The 21,043-nt window shown below is 52.0% G+C and overlaps 1 protein-coding gene and 1 long non-coding RNA gene across 7 annotated transcripts; one reads left to right on the top strand and one right to left on the bottom strand.

The window, feature by feature from the left end:
* Positions 1 to 183: 183 nt before the first annotated feature.
* On the bottom strand, positions 184 to 17,016 carry FHIP2B (FHF complex subunit HOOK interacting protein 2B). Of its 6 annotated transcripts, none has more exons than XM_060653333.3 (17): positions 16,852 to 17,016; positions 12,416 to 12,494; positions 9,585 to 9,757; positions 6,753 to 6,857; positions 6,535 to 6,657; positions 6,081 to 6,308; positions 5,781 to 5,977; positions 5,383 to 5,491; positions 5,090 to 5,166; positions 4,352 to 4,541; positions 3,722 to 3,867; positions 3,476 to 3,604; positions 3,211 to 3,316; positions 2,824 to 3,006; positions 2,343 to 2,483; positions 2,026 to 2,126; positions 184 to 1,797 (listed from the first exon to the last, which is right to left on the bottom strand). In XM_060653333.3, exons 1-17 carry the CDS (start codon positions 16,894 to 16,896, stop codon positions 1,659 to 1,661), a joined length of 2,271 nt encoding a protein of 756 aa, XP_060509316.2. In that variant the 5' UTR covers positions 16,897 to 17,016; the 3' UTR covers positions 184 to 1,658. The 6 variants fall into 6 exon arrangements, with proteins under 6 accessions (XP_060509316.2, XP_060509318.2, XP_060509317.2 ...); XM_060653335.3 differs by having other exon boundaries at positions 2,863 to 3,006; XM_060653334.3 differs by having other exon boundaries at positions 3,211 to 3,301.
* A 12-nt stretch (positions 17,017 to 17,028) lies between these two features.
* Positions 17,029 to 19,704, top strand: LOC132691729 (uncharacterized). Its single transcript, XR_009615964.3, has 2 exons — positions 17,029 to 17,309; positions 17,592 to 19,704. It is a non-coding gene; the product is annotated as an uncharacterized LOC132691729 (long non-coding RNA).
* Positions 19,705 to 21,043: the final 1,339 nt, after the last annotated feature.

Below are 21,043 nucleotides of genomic sequence, written 5' to 3'. Positions count from 1 at the left end.
GCCCCCCTCCGCTCTAGTGCTGGAAAAGGAATTTGTCATTCTCAGGGAGGAAGATGGGCCTGAATGAGCAGCAGAGGCCTGCGCAGGAGGACACGAACGGTGGAGATCGGGGCAGCTGTGCCCACGCAACCAAACCATTGATTGCTGTGTTGTCTGGGGGGACGCAGTGCGAATGCTGAGGGGGATGGAGGAGGGGAGGATCTGTGACTCCCGGATGCTCAAATGTTTTCTGACTTGAAGAGGTCAGACCCAACTTGCCCCATGAGCTCTGCTCCCCTGTCCCACGCCAACACCCACGTGCGCACACACCCATGCACGCACATGCACGGTGTCCTTCAGAGCGGCAGTTAAGTCCTCCCCAGCTTGGAGGAATGCAGGAGAGGGAGAGGTCACTGAGTTCCTCCTCTTTCATGTCACCTCCTGGCAACCTGCGGCCGGCTTCTAGAAGCGGCATAGGCAGGAAAAGGAAGCGAAAGGGGCTCTGGCCTGCTCCTCCTTGCCCAGGAGCGAAGCCAGCAACTGCAGTCCTGCTGTGAGGTAATGCCTGGCGCCGCCTGTGTGTTCCTGCAGGTTGAGACAGATTCGGGCCGGGTGGGGTGGCAGCCCCAGCTGTGAAGGGCATGCAGGGAGAACAACACTACAACTGGCTGCCTGTGCCCCAGCACCTCCCCGCTAGGCCTTGGGGGCTTGGGGTCAGGTGGGCATCCTGGCCTCATCTCTCTCCTTGGCTCTCTTGCTCCCCTGGAAGAGTATTCCGTCAAGAACTCTGTGGGCTGGGTGAGATGTGGAGGGCCAGGCCTGGCCTCCCCGGGTCTCTGATCCCCTCTGCCCAGGTGTTGAGGACCTGCCGAGACGGGTTCAGAGGCGCCAGAGAGAAACCAGCTGGAGCCAGAGCCTGGCACCCAGCCCCCCACTTCCCAAGCCCTCTCCTGCCCTGGCTGCAGTTGCACCAAGTCTCTCATTAGCAGCTGCCCCCGCCTGGGCGCGGAGCATGCTTTGGGCGTTTGCCATGAGGTGGTTGGGAATTTTGCAACAGCCTCCAAAAGGGCCGGGAAGGGAGAATGGGCTTCTCTGCCATCCACTGCCCCTTCACCACAGGTTAAGTCAAGAAGGCAGGAGAAAAAATGTCAAGTCTCAGCAGCATCTGTTGTACCTAGCAAGACAGAGACAGGGCTCCCACGCCCCCATCTCTCTGGCCTACAGTTCTGACCAGCCTGAGAGCCATCACTCACTCCCTCTGTGCCCCTGGAATTGAGCCACAGGTTTTGGCCCTGGCCACAAATCGTCCGTAGAGACAGGTGATAGGTACGGAACACATGAGGGTTTGGGTCTGGGTGCTCAGCTGGCAATTACCCAGCTCTCCTGAGAAAGCCCCGAGGACACCATGCTGTCTGGGAGGCCATCTCTTTTGCTCCTTGGCTTCTGGTACCTTGGAGACCCACTCCCTGAACCCAGTCTGGTGTGACCGACAGGCCACGGTCTTCTTGAGTTAACCTGGGAGTGGAAGCCCAGGCCTCCTCAGAGGCAGAGGCACCTGGGATGTAGAGGTGGAACCAAGCTCCCACCCTGGGAGGCGGGAGGTGGCAGCCATGCCAGGTGCGAGGCAGCTCTTGGGCAGAGGTGAGGACAGGAGTCCCCCATCTGGTCCTGCTCTTGGCTCAGACGTGCCCTTCCTGGGGTGGGGACAGGTGCAGGTGAGGACTGTGCGGGGGGAACTTGACAAAAGCGATGGCAGCCAGCTCCTTGCAGAATTCCTCAAGAACCACCACGCCCTGGAGGAGAGTCTGGTGGTCCAGCCTGAAGGAGACAGCATGGGAGTCATAGCTGGGAGGCAGCAGGAGTGTACCCAGGATGACAACCCAGTGTCCATGAGGTACATCCCAACGGCAGACACCTCTGAGGGAAGATGGAGTTCGGCAACGGGCCCTCTTTGCCCTCTGGCCTGTGCTCCTCCCACTTCCCTTGAGCACTCTGCCCTCCCACCCCAGGGTCCATCCTTGGGCACCACTTCCCTCGGTTACTTACTGCTCCCCGGGGACCTGACCCATCAGCTGCTTGCGTACCAGGAGCAGTTTGCCTGGGAACTGAGGTACTCTCTGAATTCTCTGCATCAAGTCCCCGATCACCTACAGCAGGAATGAGACAGGACTGAGGGGGGCAGTGGTGACACTCATGCAGGGTCCCCTGGCTCTGCACTACCGTGGCGGGGGAGGGGCTGTGTGCCTGTGCCTTCCCCTGGCGCTGGCCAGGGTTCCCACTCCTGTAGCCCCCCACCCCCTGTCCCATTGCCCTCCCTTCCTGCACCACCAGCGACACACGCCCTTCGGCTCCGGCATCCTTACCCTGACAAGCACAGAGAACAGACTCCTGCACCCAGGGGCCAGGTTGATGTAGGGATCCAGGAGATACTCATGGATAAGGGGGTGGGGGAAGAGGGCAAGCCGGGACAGGACTGAGGTCACTTGCAGGTTCAGGCTGTATGGCTGTAGGGAACACAGTGGACAAGCTGAGGGTTGGCAGGGGGCGGTGAGCATTTTTGCACTCCCCCAGCCAGGCGCCTGGCCAGTGTGAACGTGTGCGGGGGTGGGAGTCTCACGTGATGTGTGTGTGTCATGGATTCCCTGGGGCTGAGGGCCAGAACATGTTAGGGCGTGTGGAGCAGAGGCAAGATGGGGCTTCCCGCCTGGAGAACGGAGAGGGGTGGGGTTGGGGGAAGGAGAGTATGGAGCTGAAGAACCAAAGAGGGCTCGACCCCCAGGGTCAGGCCACTCTCCTGAAGGACTCCAGAGGCAAACTGCCTCGAGTTTTCCTGTGGGCCCTCACCTTGTAACCTTGTAGCCAGGGCCCAGTCCTGTTGACTACCTGTTCCAAAATCCGGGACATGCGGTCAAACAGCATTCGGAGGAAGTGACCCTCAAAGAAAGGCCGTTCAGGCTCATGGGGGTCCAGGGGTGTGGGACCGAGGGGCCAGCCCCAAGGGGCGACTCGGGAGCTGCACTCCTGGAACTGAAACAGAAGTGAGAGTTGAGGAGGTGAGCCCAGTGGTCAGGAGGCACCCACAGGCAGAGGAAGCCATGTGGGAAGGATACACTCGAGGTTCTTGGCCGGAGCAGGGAAGAGAGAGAGATCACAGAGGGAGAAGGTGGAATTGATCAATACCACGGCTTTGAGGGATGAGAAGTGGATGTTGGCAGAAGCTTCAACACTTACCAGTCCATAAGCATCGTGAACGTATGTGTCATATCCAGTCTCCTCTAGGAAAGCTGAGGTCTTGGCTTCCTCGGGAACCAGGCAGAGGAAACTGAGAGACAGGACCCTAGGTGTGGAGGAGCTCCGGCTGGGCTGCTCTGTCTTTCCCTTCCCCCTCTCCAGCCCTGAGGGAACACTCCCTCCTGGGCTGCCCCTCATCGGGGCTATGGCCAAAGATAGAACAAACAAACCTCAAGTGACTTGGATTTCCTGACCAGCTCCCTACCTGTTGACGATCTCGGTCACTGCTGTTTTGCCATCTGAGTTGGTGGCAGGAGCTGGGGGAGGCTTTGCAGAGGGCTGAAAGCTGGAGTTGAGGAAGCCGTCCGTGAAGTAGGGGTCTTCCTCCAGATCTCTGTGGCCAGGGCAGATGAGTGGTACCAAGGAATAAATGAGTAAGTGTGGGGGTACTGAGGGCCGTAGTGGGTCCTGGGCAGCCTGAGGCTTCCCAGAGGAACAAGGTTTCACTTACAGGGTGTCCTCGTAGCTCTCGGGCTCAGGTGAGCCTCGGGCCACATAATGGCGGCCCTCGAGGTTGCAGAGGACCAGGCTGCGGAGGACCTGCTCGTGTGGCTTCTGGAGCAGCTCCTCAAACAGCCGCAGCGTGGTGATGCTGATCTGGGTAAGAAAGGGTCAGCAGGTGTACCTAGGAATTGCTCACTTGGATAAGAAAGATCAGACAGCAGGGTTTGGGGGGAGTGGGTGGCTGCTGGTCTAGGAGCCAGAAGTCTGCCGTCCTGGTTCTGTTACTAATTTGATGTGTGCTATCGGGTAAACCAACTGGCTTTTCTGTGTCTCAGTTTCCATGTTTGCAAAACGGAATATCGGCCTCACCTAGCTCAGAGTAGATGTAAGCCTCAAACAAGCCAAATGAATATGAAATAGGTCTGGAAAATATAAAGTCACATGGCAAGTATGCGATCACAGAAAACTATGTGACAAAAGCAGTCTGGCCGCCATGACCATGTCACTGTTGGGGGCACAGGTAGGAGTTTCAATGCCTCAAGGTAAGCTAACGACAGTGGGAAGAAGCATGCAGGAAATCCCTTGGGCAGGGGTTGATGGGAGGCAGTAGGATACGCCCCCTCCTGCCCCACCTCACCTCATCAGAGAGGTGATCGCAGTGCCCGATGAGGTGAGCGCACAGAGAGCGGGGGCCATCTTCGGGGGCTGCGGGCTGCGGGTCTGCACCCAGGAGGAAAGCCACAGCCTCTTGCAGCAGCGCAGGGGAGCGGAGCTGGCGCAGCATGGCCGTGAGCAAGGCGGTGGAGGTCAGCACACTCTGCTCAGAACTACAGGGAGACAGGGGCACCTGGTGGCTTAGTCAGTTAGCGTCTGGACAACTGGACAACTGTCAGTGCAGAGCCTGCTTGGGATTCTCTCTCCCTCTCTCTCTCTGTCCCTCTCCTGCTCGCTCGTACTCCCTCTCTTTCAAAAGAAATAAATAAATAAACTTGAAAAAAAAAAACCAAAAACTACAGGGAAAGAGCACTGAGCCAGGCCTGGGGGCTGAAAGCCAGGCAGGGGACGTAAGACCAAAGAGGCAGCTAGGAGTGAATGAATGTGGTGCTGACAGAACCCCTTCCTGGTTTCCTTACATCTTGGCTTATATTTCTCGCTCCCTAGCCCTCCTGAGGTCCTAGAGTCCAGGAGCGGGAGGACTTTGTCAGCCCATGTGTGTCAGGGGGCCAAACCTGGCAAACATTAACCATGGAGCCCACAGACCCATGTGACTCTGGCCAAGGAGGTCCCTGGCCTTAGGGACAGGAAAAGGTTTGGTGGGGAGGGGCAGCTGGATCCAGACCATGGCCATGCCCAAGGGGACTGGACATAAACTTACACATGCAGGAGGTGGGGCTGCAGAATCTCCATGAATAATTTCTCAGCTACAGCCTTTGCCAAGGCGTCTGCAACCACCTAGGTGCCAAAGAGCATGTATTAAACGCATTTTACCCCATGAGTGCTTTCCACTGAGAAACAACTGTGTCCTTGCAGTGTCTAACATAACAGGCAGACCTAGGGCCCTAGTTCCTGAGAGACCTACTTGTTCCTCAAGGTGGATGCAGTGAAGAGAGTGGGGTGAACCGCGGGGCACCCCCACAGAGAGCCCTGTTGATGTCCGCCCCTGCTCACCACGTGTGCCTCTGTGATGAGGTGGTCGCAGTAATCAAACCAGCCCAAAAAGGCAGCCAAGGCCTCCTTGCCAGGGAAAGAAGCCTCATCAGACGGGGCACTGGGCAACCTGAAGGGGGAAGCAAGAAAGGAGCTGGGAGGCCTGCCTCAGGTACCTTCTGGAATCTGGGCCCCTTCTCCCTGCAACCACTGTTGCTGGGAGAGCAGGTACAGAAGCAAAAGTAGTGTTTTCCTCAAGGGAAAGCTGGGATGGGCTGGGATGGGCTATACCCTCAGGAAGAGGGTGGCCAGCAGGGGTCCCCATCCCTCCTGGGAAATCAGAGGAGTGGCTACCAGAGGACAGGGAGGGCTGCTAGCCACTGAAGATGTAGCCCTGCTTTCCCTGGCCAAGTGCCTACCTCCAGCTGATGCCCTCTAAAGCGGCAATGTCTGCGGGGTCCAGGAAGGTGGGCATGGACTGGTACAGCTGGCAGAGGTGCTCGACGATGGCAGGGCAGCAAGGGCTGCTGTGTACCAGGTAGGTGGCAGCTGCCTGTGAAGCCACACTTACCAGGAGCAGCAGGTTCTCCTGGGCCTTCAGAGCCACCCGACCTTTCTAGGGGTAGGGGTACAACTTCAGGGACGTACATCTGAGCCCCCAGATCCCCTCCCAGCAGTTCACCCTCCCCACCCCTCTCCACTCTGTGTGCAGCTAGCACCTTGCTCTTGCACAACCCGATCAGAGAGGTGATCAGGTTGCTTTCCCCAACTCCTCCATCTGGCTCCTCTGTCTCAGCAGGCAGCTGGGTGGTCAAGGCCTGGGCCTTACAGGGACTCATGTCAGGAGACTTGCTGTGGGGGTGGTCCTTGTCTTGGATGCTGGCTGCCTCTCTAGGCAGGGTGATGGGTTCTTTGGATGACTTCTTCCTACTGACAATCTTTTTACCCTGCAAAGAAGGTTGCATGAGGCCAGCTCATGGTACAGACCATTCCCCATGATGCCCCCTTGGGAATACAGGCTGCACACTGGCTGGCAGGGCCTTGCGTGGAGCTAGAGAGGAAGCCGCCTAGGTGCCTGAGTACCCGCTCCATCCTCTACTTCCTCAGAAGGGCCACAGGGGTCTGCCCTGGGGTCTGGGCCCTCCCGCTTCTGTTCCCCACAGAGGTGCTCACTTCCAGGATGTAGGTGAGCAGGGCTGGATCCTGTTGGATCTTGGAGCAGAGAACGGTGGTGAACTGCACCTCCTCCTTTTCTGTTTGGGATCCAGGAACTGTCCCACCAAGTCGGAGAAGCTTCTAGAAGGGAGGCAAGATAGAAACAGAAGGGAATGGGGTAGCAGGGAAGAGAAGGGCTTGACCCTCAGACACCCCTTAGTTTCTTGGTCCCTCACCTGCACAGGCCTGTGGACGTTGAGGTAATGCAGGAGGGGGTGCTGCACCTGGGCCAGAACCTTGCTGAAGAACTGGAACACCTGCTGTCGCATGCCTGGGGGGTACTGGGGGTCAAGGAACAGAGTGCCCATCAGAAGATGAAGCCATGACCATCACCTGGAGTGCTCCTCCCCCATGGGCCATAGCACAATCCTCCCTTCTGTCACTGCTCAGAGGGCGCCTTTTCTGCAAGCCTCCTTCCTTCACTTCCTGGAGATACTACAGGTTTGCTTCCAGAGCACTACAATCAAGTGAGTATTGCAATAGGTGAATATCGCGATAAAGCAAGTCAAATTAATTTTTTGGTTTCCTGGTGAACATAAAAGCTGTGTCTACACTATACTATAGTTTATTAAGTGTGAAATTGCATTATATCTAAAAAGCAATGTACATGATCTTAACTTAAAAATACTTTATTGCTAAAAAATGCTAACCATCATCCACACTTCCAGCGAGTCATAATCTTTTTGCCGGTGGAGGGTCTTGTCCCTATGTCGGTGGCTGCCGACTGATCAGGGCGGTGGTTGCTGAAGGTCGGGGTGGCTGCGGCAATTCCTGAAAATAATACAATGAAATTTGCCGTGTTGATCGAGTCTTCCGATTTCCCTGCGGCCCGCGATGCTGTTTCATAGCACTTTACTCACAACAAAACTTCTTTCAAAATTGGAGTCAAGCCTCTCAAACCCTGCCGCTGCTCTATCGACTGAGTTTATGTCATGTTCCGACCCCTCTGTTGTCATTTCAAGCATCTTCACAGCATCTCCACCAGGAGTAGCTCCCACCTCAAGAAACCATAGTCTTTGCTCATCCAGAAGGAGCAACTCCTCATCCGTTCAAGTCTGCTCACGAGACGGCGGCAATTCAGTGCCATATCCAGGCTCCTCTTCCAGTCCCGGTTCTCTCGCTGTTCCCCCTGACACACACCCACAGACACCTCCGCCACCACAGTCCGGAAGCCCTCACGGTCCTCCATGGGGGCTGCGATCAAATTCTTCCAAACTTCTGTTCATGTTGCTATTTTGACCTCTTCCCGTGAGTCACGAATGATCTTAATGGCACCTAGAATGGTGACTCCTTTCCAGAAGGTTTCAATTTACTTTGCCCAGATCCATCAGAGGAATCCCTGTCTGCGGCAGCCATAGCCTTACAACATGCATTTCTTAAATAATAAGACTTGAAAGTTGAAATGACTCCTTGACCCACGGGCTGCAGAATGGATGCCGTGTGAGCAAGCACAGAAACCACATTCACCTCGTCGTCCATCTCCATCAGCGCTCATGGGTGACCCGTGCACTGTCAGCGAGCAGTGGACTTAAAACACTCAGTGAGCAGAAGTGTGGTCATTCAGGCTTTGTTGTTCCATGTACAGAGCACAGGCAGAGTGGATGGATTTAGCATCATCCTTATGGGCCCTCGGCCTTCCAGAATAGTAAACCAGCTGCCTGTCCTTTGAAGCTTTGAAGCCAGGCATTGACTTTGCCTCTGTAGCTGTGAAAGTCCTAGGTGGCATCTTCTTCCAACAGAGGCTGCTTCACTACGTTGTAAACCTGTTGTTCAGTGTCGCCGTCCTCATGAATTATCTGAGCCGGATCTTCTGGAGAACCCGCGGCAGCTTCCACATCAGCTCCTACTGCTTCGCCTTGCACCTTGATGTCACGGAGACGGCTTCTGTCCTCAGACCTCGTCAACCAACCTCTGCCAGCCTCAGACTTTTCTCCTGCAGCTTCCTCACCTCTCTCAGCCTTCACGGAATTGAAGAGAGTCAGGGCGTGCTGGATTAGGCTTTGGTTTAACAGAATGTTGTGGCTGGTTTGATCTTCTATACAGACCACCCACATTTTCTCAGTAACAGCAACAGGGCTGCTTCGCTTTCTTATCATTCGTGTGTTCACCAGAAAGCACTTTTAATTTCCTTCAAGAACTTTTCCTTCCCATTCACAACCTGGCTAACTGCTCGGTGTGAGAGGCCCAGCTTTTGGTCTATCTCAGCTTTCGACGTGCCTTCTTCACTAAGCTTAATCATTTCTAACTTTTGATTTAGAAACATGCAACTCTTATTTCGCTTGAATACATAGAGGCCATTATAGGGTTATTAATTGGCCGACTTTCAATATTGTTGTGTTTCAGGGAATAGGGAGGCCCAAGGGGAGGGAGAGAGATGGGGAGTGGCTGGTAGGTGGAGCAGTCTTACATGGGCACTGTCTGTGGTGCCCCCAATTATAATACCAACATCAAAGATCACTGATCCCAGATTGCCATAACAGATATAATAACGAAGTTTCAAATATTATAAGAATTACCAAAATGTGACACAGAGACACGAAATGAACAAATGCTGTTGGAAAAATGGTGCCAATAGACTTTCTCAACACAGCACTGCCATAATCCTTCAACTTGTAAAACATGCAGTATTTGTGAAGCACAGTCAAGTGCAGTGCAATAAAACGAAGTCTGCCTGTATGAAACTGGCCTCCCCTGCACTGCCAATTCCCCGTCCCGCTTTATTTTTCTGCATGACCTTGTCATTGTTGAATATACCGCATGCAGGCTCCTCTTATTATCCACCACTCTCTGACTAGAATTTTTGTCTGTTTTAATCACTGCTGTGTCCCCAGCACCTAGGACCCTGCCTTGCACATGGCTGGTTCTTAGTACATCTTCACTGAATGAATGCTGACAGTAATGGGAGCATTTCCTCAACCTAGGTGATGGGAGGACAGGTGGAAGAGCCTGGAACACAGGGGCTCCAGTTTGGGTGGAAGGTTCCAGGGGCACCCCAGGGTCCTGCCCACCTCAGCCTTGCCCAGCGTGCACAGGGTCTCCAGGATTTTGTGCTGCAGCAGGTATTCCAGACAGGGCCCTGCCTCGCCAGCTGCTGTCTGCTGCCTCTCCTCGTAGACCAGGATGTCCAACATCTGCCTCAGCCGCCAGGGAATATCTGTTTTCTTGGCGGGGGTGTTTTCATCTAATAGAGATTCAGGAAACAAAGGTGGGGGGGGAAGAGGGGCACTCTGTGTTGAGGGGGTCAAGCCCACAGTCCCCCCGGAAACACTGGGGGGGGGGGCGGAGGGTAAACCTGGAGTAAGGCCAGGTTAACAGTTTGCTTCAAAGACCAAAGGAAATGGAAGTTAGCACTTGGTGCCTCTATATTTAACAAGACAAAAGATCTTTTAGGGGCACCTGGGTGGCTCAGTTGCTTAAGGGTCTGACTTTGGTTTTGGCTCAGGTCATGATCTCACAGTTCATAGGTTCAAGCCCCACGTCGGGCTCTGCGCTGACAGTGTGGAGCCTGCTTGGGATCCTCTCTCTGCCCCACCCCTGCTCACTTGCTCATTCTTTCTCTCTCTTAAAATAAATAAAATAAACATTAAAAAAATTACAAAAAAGTGGCATCATTTTTCCTCCAAACTCTGGGACATACAGAAGGGTACACTACCCAGGCTGCAGGCCAGCTCTGGGCCAAAGTGACAAGCCATGGGCTTAGGGGTCTCTGTCACATAATGTAGAAGCTGTCTTCTAGCAGCTTCCTGAGAGGTAACCTCCTGTCCTCTTTACACTCACAGGAGACAGTACTCCATTTTTTACAAGGCAGAAAAAGTCCATGCACGACCACAGGTTTGGAGGCAAAGCTGCTTCACTGTGCGAAGGTCTTGGTGGAGAAGCTGGGGCTTTTGTAGTCAGAGTCTCAGATGGAGTGTTCTTGTAAAACTAGTTTTGGTGCTTTGGGACTGGCCTTGGAGCACCCCCTAGCTTTTCTCAAAAGCATTGGCTTTTGAGCAACTTGGCTCACCTCCCCCACATCTGCACCTCTGGTCTAGGTACTGCTCAGGAAATGAATGGATGGGGTCAGATGAAACCTCAGGTGGACCTGAGTCAGTTCTGGATCTTTTCCCACTGTCCTGATAGATTGGGGCTCTCTGTCAAGAGATGTTCAGTCTAAAAGGTACAGACTTCCAGTTAAAAAATAAGTAAGTCCTGGGAATGTTAAGTACAGCATGGTGACTAGAGTTAATGTACTGTATATTTGAAAACTGCTAAGAGTAGATCTTAAAAGTTCTCATCACAAGAAAAAAAAATTGGTAACTATATAGGGTGATGGATATTAACTAGACTTATTGTGATGATAATTTCACAACATATCCATACATTGAATCAGTATGTTGTATATCTGAGTTATATGATATGTTACATCAATTATATCTCAATAAAAAAGGGTCTTCAGTTTAATTTTTTTAATAGCTAATGACATTTCTGATTCCTTTTAAAAATATTTATTTATTTTGGGGGAGAGCGCAAGCAGGGGAGGGGCAGAGACGGGGACAGAGGATCTGATGCTGGCTCTGTGCTGACAGGCTGATAGCAGCAAGCCCGATGTGGGGCTTGAACCCACAAACTGCAAGATCACAACCTGAGCTGAAGTCAGATGTGCAAATGACTGAGCCACACAGATGCCCCTCTGATTCTTTTTTTTCTAATGTTTATTTTGAGAGAGAGAGCAGGGGAGGGGCAGAGAGAAAGAGAGGGAGAGAGAGCAAGAGAGAGAGCGAGAGTGGGGGGGGGGGAGGGAGGAAGAGAGAATCCCAAGCAGGCTCTGCGCTGTCAGCACAGAGCCCAATGTGGGGCTCAATCTCAGGAACCATGAGATCATGACATGATCCGAAATCACGAGTCAGACACTCAACCGACTAAACCACCCAGGTGCCCCAAAAGATCTTCAGTTTAAAGCAGTTGTTCTCAACTGGGGGCGATTTTGCCCCCAGGAACATTTGGCAATTTTTGGAGACATTTATGGTTATCACAATGGGTAGAAGGTGCTACTGGTGTCCAGTGGGTAGAGGCCAGAGCTGCTGCTAAACACGCACCCCCAAAAGCTCCCCCCCACAACAAAGAATGATTAAGTCCAATGTCAACAGTGCCAAGATTCAGAAACGTGATTTAAAAGGACCTTTAGGGGTCCCTCAGAGTGTCCAAAGACTGCTTTTTAATTTCTTGGGCTGGCTCAGGCTGGAAATAAAGTCTTTAGGAAAGATGTAGACTGGAATCAAACCCTAGTCTGAACCAGGAGGTAGAAAGCCAGGGATGCAGGACAGGGTTACCTGGCCACCAGTGTGTATCTGCCAATACCAACATATTGACTACAGAGCAGCCAATCAGATTCCGCCCCTCAGAAAGCCATCCTGATGGGCCCAGATTACCTGAGGCTCTGGCTCTCAGCTAGGGGAGAAGGACACAGGCACGTTACATGCCTGGACTTCAGTTCTCCTCCTACCCTAGATTTCTATAGGGGAAATGCCCTCTAAGTCAGCTCAGGGAAAAGAGGAACAGGTACTTGGGGACTACAGGCCTGGACGTCTGCAGAGCTGGAAGCTAGGGGCAAGTGGGGCTCAACCTCTGCCTTGAAGTGTCAGGCCAGTGAGACGCCCAACTTCCTAGTCCCTACTCCCACTTCACTCGGCTCCTCTCCCAAAAGGTCAGGGTGGGGCCAGCCCCCAGTCTGAACTCCTCGGCAGCAGTTGTCACCTTATCCAGGACACCTGCATCTCTGCCTTGCGTGGTGACCCTGCCTACACCTTCCTCCCCACTCCCTGTAGGAGTCCCCCATCCAACAGGAAGCAGGCCCCACCTGTGCTTTCAATGTAGTAGTGCGTGATGCCCTTCCAGTGCTCCACGAAGGCCTCCAGCAGGTCAATGCTGGGCTCCCGCTGTGGAGAGAGCAGAGACACAACCTAAGTAGCCACCACAGTGATCACGGGCTCCGCTGCCACCATCACCCATCAGAACAGATGTTCTACCATTTACCAAGTGTTGGGTCAGTGCTAGGCCCTGGAGGAAGCACAGTGATCCAGGTTCTCAAAGGGAACAATAACACATTTTCCCCAGGACAATCTCTTGGCACCTCTCCTGGACCCCCTCTGTCCTGGAAATGCTGTACTCCTGCTACATGTCATGATTCCACAGTCCCTGTCCTGGAAGAACTAAGAATGTTGGTGGGGGAAACAGACACAGAAACAGATCCTCTCAAGACAGTTACACTACAATAGAAAGACATAGAGGAAAACAGTGAAGCGTCCCCAAAATAACAAAATAAAAATGATACACTTGGAAAACATGGCAGAGACAAAGCTTTTAGGTCTCTCTCAATTTGAGAGTCTGCAAAAATCTGTGTTCAAGGCCACTGAAAGGCTTCATTCAACTAGATGGGTAATGTTAGCATAATATTAATAAAGTGCCTTACTTACAACATGCTTGCATCTTTTATCCAAGGCTGAGAACTGCTGGAGGAGTTAGGGGTGCACAGCCTGAAGCCCCAGGGAATTCTATTCCCATTGTGAGCAAGCCCCAAACCTCTCCCTTTTCCAGAAGTGATCTCTCCATCTCTACACTGAGAGTAGCTTTGAATTGATAACTACTTTCTCTGAAAACTCCAAAAAAGAGTATTTGTTCCCTTTTCTTGCGGAGTAAATGACTACAGGAGAAAAATGCACAAATAATCCCTTACCACAGATGCTCATTTCTACCTCTCCATCTCTGCTCAGGCCACTCCTTTACCCCGGAAGCCCTGCATCCCCCTAAGCTTGCCTAGATCCTAACAGTCACCAGTGAGGTCTGGCTAAGGGCCACCAGTTCCAGAAAGGCCTTGCCAGAGTTCTTGGACACATCTTTCTCTAACCTCACACTTTACTACATCATAGAACTGACAGTCTACTCCTTATTTATTCAGTATCTTTTGAGTGCCCACTGTGTATAAGATGCTATGCTAGACGCTACAAGCAATATAAGGATGTTGAAGAGGGGCGCCTGGGTGGCTCGGTCGGTTAAGCGTCCGACTTCAGCTCAGGTCATGATCTTAGGGTCCGGGAGTTCGAGCCCCGTGTCAGGCTCTGTGCTGACAGCTCAGAGCCTGGAGCCTGTTTCAGATTCTGCGTCTCCCTCTCTCTCTGCCCCTCCCCTGTTCATGCTCTGTCTCTCTCTGTCTCAAAAATAAATAAATGTTAAAAAAAAAAAAAATTAAAAAAAAAAAAAAAAAAAAAAAGGATGTTGAAGACCCAGTGCCAGGGAGAAGAGAATATAAAACCACCCTGAATAACTCAGCTACAGGAAGTTGCGTGAGGACACAGGAGAGATGGAACATGATCTCTGGGAAAAGAGCACTGGAACAGAGAAGGCTTTACTGAGGTTACCCTTGAACTAAAACTTGAAGAACAGGGCCCGAGTTCAACAGTTCGAGATGAAGGAAAGACATTTCCTGCAGAAGGAACTCTGCACAGAGTGTCTGGGACGAGGATGGGTTGATGAGTGTATGTGTCCCTGTACATCAAGCCACCAAGTCAGGATTGTTTTTTGCAGGCAGTGGGGGGCAGTCAACGACATCTTCTGAGCAGTGTTCCAGGCAGGGTCATCTGGCAGTTTTGTGTAGGAGATGAAGGCAGGAAGAATGGTTGGAAGGCCATTAAGATAGGAGAAAGAAGCAGTAACACTGAATCAGAGGCCCTGAAACGCTCCCAGACAACCTTGTCTTCTTTCAAAGTTAGCTGTGGGGGGCATGACTCTTACTGGAGTGGCACCTCCAGTAAGTCATTCCAAACACACTTTCCACATGAATTGACTGCATCTTACCACGTCCTGTGTGATACTATTATTGCTGGACTAGTGCTCACCTCTTCTACCAGACTGTGAGCTCCCTGAGGGCTCAGGTTCTGTGTTTTCTACCTCTGCCTGCTCCTAAAGGGCTCTGCACATAGTGACTACTCATTCGTATGTACTAAATAGCTCAGCAAACTCCTTAACACCTCCTTTCCATAGTTTCTTGTCTCTTGGAAAGCCCCCTGCTCCTTGACCAGCACTATAATTATCTCACTTTTCTGTGATGGGCTCTCATCTAGTCTCAAAATTCATTGATAGTCTCCTAAAACCTTAAGCTGGACTTACATTAGAAAAGAACAATTGGGTAAGAGGAGAACCCAGAGAACACAGACTGTTAGCAAACTGTAACGGACTGTCACAAAACAGACTGTTGGAAGAAAGCAAGGGAATCTACTATTAGTTATCATAACTCCAAAGGAACTATACCCATGATGATCTTTACTATCTTGGTTAATGATAACAAAGATGTTTTTTTAAAAGAACCATAAGGATTGCTATTCTGTTTTGTCAGAAGAGGGCAGGAAGGAGCACTCTCCCTCCTTATAACAAGGAGTCAAGCAACTTGCTGGGGTCCTAACCTGGTGACCCAGCCAGGGGAAGGGCTATGCCCTGATCTGGGGGGTAGAGAGCAAAAGAGGGGCTCCTATCTCTCCTGACAGCTATACTGGGTCAGCCAAACTTCTCCAGAATTGTCTATATATTGTATACTCAGGAGCAGAAGATCACTTGCCTAAAAATATTTCCCTTGACCACCAGTACCCCCTCCAGCCACTGACGCAGAAATTCCCTCATTGGAAGCATTAGAAATTCACTTCTCAAAACTAAGGCTCTCTCTGGCCCACCTACCCACGCTGTCCATGGAACTTTCCCTGACAGGTATGAAGTAGTTTGTCACATCACTTTCTTTCTTTTTTTTTTTTTATTTATTTTTTTTTAATTTTTTTTTATTTAAAAAAAATTTTTTTTTCAACATTTATTTTTGGGACAGAGAGAGACAGAGCATGAACGGGGGAGGGGCAGAGAGAGAGGGAGACACAGAATCGGAAACAGGCTCCAGGCTCTGAGCCATCAGCCCAGAGCCTGACGCGGGGCTCGAACTCACGGACTGCGAGATCGTGACCTGGCTGAAGTCGGACGCCCAACCGACTGCGCCACCCAGGCGCCCTGTCACATCACTTTCTAAGATGACAGCTGTCTTGATAGGAGACAAGGAGGAGCAGAAGAAGAGATCATTTTAGAACCCCTCCCAAGGGGGGCTTCCCTGGAAGCACCTGGACATCGGGAAGGGCAGGGCTGGGGACAGGAGGAGGAGAGGCGGGAGGAGAAGCTTTTCACTTTCTTCACAAATCTCATTAAGGCTGAGCCTGTTCCCATGTACAATAAGCTCTATTTTGGGGGGGGTGCGTTGAGGAGAAAGGAGGTGAAACACAAGTCTGTTTCTCCAGAGCAACTCTGATACAATATACTAAACCGATCAATTAGAGGAGGACTTCTACTTTGAGACAAAAGAACTGTTAACTCTACAGACAGATTCTTGGCAGGGTTGCTTTAAACAGAAGGCCTCTGGCCTACCCTATCCACACTGCACTTTTATCTCACTGAATGAAGTGAACCCGCCTGTGACCAGCCTTCAACTCCCAACAGAAAATGGCAAAAACACAAACTCTTCCTCACATGGCTGCCCGAAGGCCCCACCAGGCAGGCCTCTCCTGACTCAAGGTCAACTTGGCTCGGCTGGTGTGGTGCGGCTAGTGTGGTGGGAGATAACATTCTGTATACAGCCCCTGGGCCCTGCTGTCTCCTGGGCCAGGCACCCACCCACCTCTGGGTTGTGTATATACGGTCAGGGCTTGGGCCATCTGGGCCGGAACTTCTCAAGTGGAGGCTGAGAGACACGCGCCTGACTAAGGTCCTGGGGTTGTCTGGAGGCTCAGAAGGAGGGCAAGGGACGTCTATTTTTCAAGCCCAGGTGACCAGGAAGGGAGGAGCGTGGGCCGAGGAGGAAGGCGAACAGCCTGGGGAGGGGACTTCGGGGAAGAAACTCTTGGGTGACAAGGGAGCCCTCTGGCACAGAAAAGTTGGGGAACTGGGAGCGAACTGGGAACGGGGAGCAGGAAAAAGAGACAGGAAGCCATTTGGGGGAGAAGGGTTAGGGGCTGGGGCGATACGGAGACGGGCTGGAAGTCGGAGCGATCGGGAAAGAAGCCACGCGAAGCAGGAGTGCTGTGCGGGGGGCGGGGAGGGGGGCGCGACGGGGGAGAGAGGAGGCCAGGGAAAGGGCGCCGCGGCACGGGTGGGGGTCTACTCCCCGAGGCGGGCCCGCGTCCTCCGCCCGCCCGCCCGCCGGATCCTCCCCCGGTCCCGCGCCCGCCCTTCCGGCCTAGGCCCCGCGCGCCCCGGCCTCCCCCGCCTCACCGCCCCCACGGCCTCCTGCAGCAGCGCTCCGAGCCGGCTCAGCATGTTGGCGGCCCGGCCCGGCCCGGCTCGGCTCGGCTCCCGGGCGGCGGCGGGCGGCGGCGGCGGCAGCGGCGGCGGAGCTCACAGGCGGAGCGCGGCCCGGGAGGCGCGGCGAGGAGGCGGGGCCCTGCCTGGCCCGCCCCGCCTCGGCCCGCCGGGGCAACCGCTGCCCACCGCCCCAGCCCCGGCCCGGCCTGGCCCGGCCCGGCCCGGCGTGGTCGGGAAGGAGGCCGGGCGCCGACGTGTTTCGCCCGTGGAGAGCCAGGGGGGACGCTGAAGCCCGGCGTCGCAGCGGAGGGGCGCCTTCAAGTGCTGCCAGGGCTCCCTGGGGAGCCAGATGGCAGCGAGAAGGGCGAGTGGGACCGGGAGGTTTCTTCCTCCCGAGGAAGAGAGGCTTGAGAACGTCTGTGGATCCTGTAAGTCTCTAGATGCCCCTGCCCCCGCCCTCTGCCCAACACAGTAGCCACTGGCCGCATGAGGCTGTGGAGTCCTGAAACAAACGCGCTAGGCCTGATTGAGATGTGCCGAAGGTCAAGTACACCTCGGATTCTTAAGACTTAGTACACAAAGAAAATGTAAAATAGCTCACTGATGATGTTTGATGTTGATTACCTGTTGAAATCGTAATATATTAGATATATTGGGTTAAACGGACTAGATTATTAAAATTAATTTCACTTGTTGCTTGTTCCTTTAAGTGGATACACCACTGGTGCAGAGGTTCTGCAGAGGAAGCGACAACTGGCCCGGTTGCCCTTCTAGCAGCACCAAGGAAAGAAACAGAAGATGGGTCTTCCATGTTGAGGCGCCCCCTACCAGGGCAAGGTGAGCCCAAGAATTACACAGGCAGAACCCTCAACAAGAGCAGGGTTTCCTGGAACGTCTGGAGCAGCAACTCTTGACAGTTTAAAGCCCATTTTCCCTACCACCTCCACCTCCAACCCTCAGGAATGGAAAGATCTTTCTGAGAAGAGGGCTGATATCTGTTCAAAATGTATTTCTGCTGACCACTGACATCTGATGAGAGGGTGAGGGGTAGCCTCTATCACAAAGCTGTAGGACCTAGAGCTGGGGGGAGGGGGTCTTGGGGCTTCACCGCACTAGCCCTGCCTTTTGGGCTCCATTTACCAGTCAGGCTGAGGCCCAGGAGACAATGACCTGTCCAGAGATGGCTGTGTACCCTGGAGTGGAGCCTGGAGTCCAGGCTAAGTCACGAGGGATGGGGGGGGGGGGGGGGGGCAGGGTTCTGCCCAGCCCATCCAGAGCTGGCATTTGGATCTCAGTTCTCTGACAACTGCTTGGGAAAAAGAGACCTTTTAAAATAGTCCATCTGCAAATGGGCCCCTGTGAGGAGCCCTATGGGAAACGAGAGGAAGCTTTCAGGACAGAATGTGTAAGAACAAAGGGAAGAAACAAGCCTGTTGTGTACAGAGAGGCCACCTGGAGAGCTGGAGACCTGAGTCCAGTCCTGCACTGTGTTTTTCTGGGCCAGCTTCCTCATAGGTAAGGGAAGCAGCTGAATGGATTAAATCAGCTTTCCCCAAGAAACTCTGGGATATAGTGAAAGTGCATCAGGAATTCATAACCTTTCATTTGGCTTCACTTTAAAAATTTTGTCTTAGAACTTCTAATAAATGTTAGCGGAAACATGTGTTATATGCCAAAAGTGTTGGAGCCCACTGATGTACAGTTGACCCTTGAATAACATGGGTTTGAACCGTACAGGTCTGCTTATACATGCATTTTTTTAGATACAGTGCAACACTCTGTAATTTCTCATCCTTAAGATTTTTTCTTTTTAAAAAAAAATTTAAAAGGTTTTTTATGTGTGTTTTTGTTTTTTGTTTTAATGTTTATTATTTTTGAGAGAGAGAGAGCACACGTGGGGGAGAGGAAGAGAGAGAGAGGGAGACACACTATCCAAAGCAGGCTCCAGGCTCTGAGCTGTCAGCACAGAACCCAATGTGGGGCTCCAACTCAGGAACCGTGAGATCATGACCTGAGCCGAAGTCGGACACTTAACTGACTGAGCCACCCAGGTGCCCTTATTTTTTTGGTGTGTGTGTGTGTTTGTAATCTCTGCACCCAATGTGGGGCTAAAACTCACAATCCCAAGATCAACAGTTGCATGCTCTTTTGACCAAGCCAGCCAAGTACTCCTCTCCCTTGTGATTTTCTTAATATTTTCTTTTCTCTAGCTTACTTTACTCTGAGGATACAGTATATAGTGCCTATAACATACAAAACATGTGTTCATTAACTGTTTTATGTTAGTAAGCCTTCTGGTCAACAGGCTATTAGCAGTTAGATTTGGGGGCAGTAAGAAGTTGTATGTGGATCTTCGACTGCACGGAGGAGTCAGCACCCCTAACCTGCATGCTGTTCAAGGGTCAACTGTAGTTAAAGTCTGACAGATTAGTTCATTGGGGAGAAGACCTTTGAATAAAGCCTTCCCTCCTGTCAGTTTAAAGGAGGGTGGAAGGCTATTGGAGGGTGAATAGTTTTAAAGGTGCAAGTCACTTAAGCCCTGATTCAAGAAGAGGGGGCATGGACACTGCCACTCGATGGGAGGAATGAGAATGGATTTGTGTGCATTTTTAAACCACCACAATTTTGTAACTACTTATCTGTATGAATCAGGATTTTCCTGATACTATACAGCCAAATGCAACAAAAAAGGGCAACTGTCATATACAAATCTCAAAAATTTTTATTCATCAGAGCTTCTTTGTTCTCACTCATTTTTATAATTAACTATAAAATTCTATTTATAAATGTATTCCAATTACTAATAATAAGATGTAATTTTTACTTTTTTAGTGTTTTTATTTAATTTTGAGAGAGTGTGAGCAGGGGAGGGGCAGAGAGAGAGGGGAAAAGAGGATCCGAAGCAGGCTCTGCACTGACAGCAGAGCATGATGCAGAGCTCGAACCCACGAACCGTGATACCATGACCTGAGCCAAAGCCAGACGCTTAACTAAGCCACCCAGGTGCCCCCAAGATACACTTTTTGAAAAAAGTTTTGCAAACCACTAAGTAATCATGAAGATTTTGTATCTGTTCATGTGCATGTGCCTGCGTACGTGTGTGTGTGTGTGTTGCAGGAAGAGGCACTGAGAGATTCTTCTAAGGTTTTGTTTTAGGGACCCACCTCCACTTCAGGTCTCCAAATCTCAGGAACTTAAAATCCTTTAGGTGTTAGCATGCAGTCTGCCCCACCAAAAGCATCTCCCAGTGAACTGTGATCAAACACTGCCTCAGCATCCCTTGATGCTCAACACCCTGGGAGTTCCGTGGCCCTGAGGATGCTGGCCTTGTCACTGCTGAATCTCTAATGTTGGAACAGGGTAAGCCCTCCAAACATTGGTTGAACACCTAAAACTGGGTACTGGCGTTGGAGACTATTCTCTCTACGCCTCCTAGTCGGCCCTCCTTGCTACCCCTTGAGAGGGAACTACGTTGGGGAAAGTCCTGGGTTAACAGTGATGAAACCTGGATGTCTGTCTCCATTCTCCATTCACTTACACGTACCTTCAGGCTTCGGCTGAACTCTTCTACAATTTTCTCATTGCCTAAAAGGATTAAAATGATCTATGCTGTTACCTTGCAGGTTGTTGAAAGGATAAAACCATGTTGTAGACGTATGAGAGCTTCTACAGCTTAAAATAATTGTCTGCATTGGAGGGATTCTTATCCCCTTTGCTTTTGTTTCAGCCAAAGGGGATAGAAACTCGTCTCAGGGGTAGCAGACTGGAATCAGGTTCCAGCTCTTAGGTTCATACTCCAGCTCACCTAGTCCTTCTGAATGCGCACCTCTTTATGCACCCACATCTGGGTTCTGTTCTGGCCAGGTGAGCCCAGCCCCTCCCTTCAAGCATCCACACCTGAAGTCCTCTGATCTTCCAATCTTCACCTCCTCCACCCACCTCCACACTCCGGTTCCCTGTCTACCGGAGGGTAGACTGTCTCCGGTTCCCTGTCTCTGGTTCCCTGGCCACCGGAGGCCTTGCTAAGTCAACCAAGACCATGTGACCCACCTCCTCCCTCAGCCTCCACTTAACCAGCCGTCCGCTAGATCTCACCCAGCATTTCTCCACTGATTGGTTTTCCCCGCCTGCTCTTCACAAGTCAGCTCACCGCCTACTCCTA

The sequence above is a fragment of the Panthera onca genome, chromosome B1 (assembly GCF_046562875.1).
Source record: "Panthera onca isolate mPanOnc1 chromosome B1, mPanOnc1 haplotype 2, whole genome shotgun sequence".
NCBI classification, from domain to species: Eukaryota; Metazoa; Chordata; class Mammalia; order Carnivora; family Felidae; genus Panthera; species Panthera onca.
The sequence above is the reverse complement of the archived record's forward strand: the minus strand, read 5'-3'. Positions and strand labels throughout refer to the sequence as shown.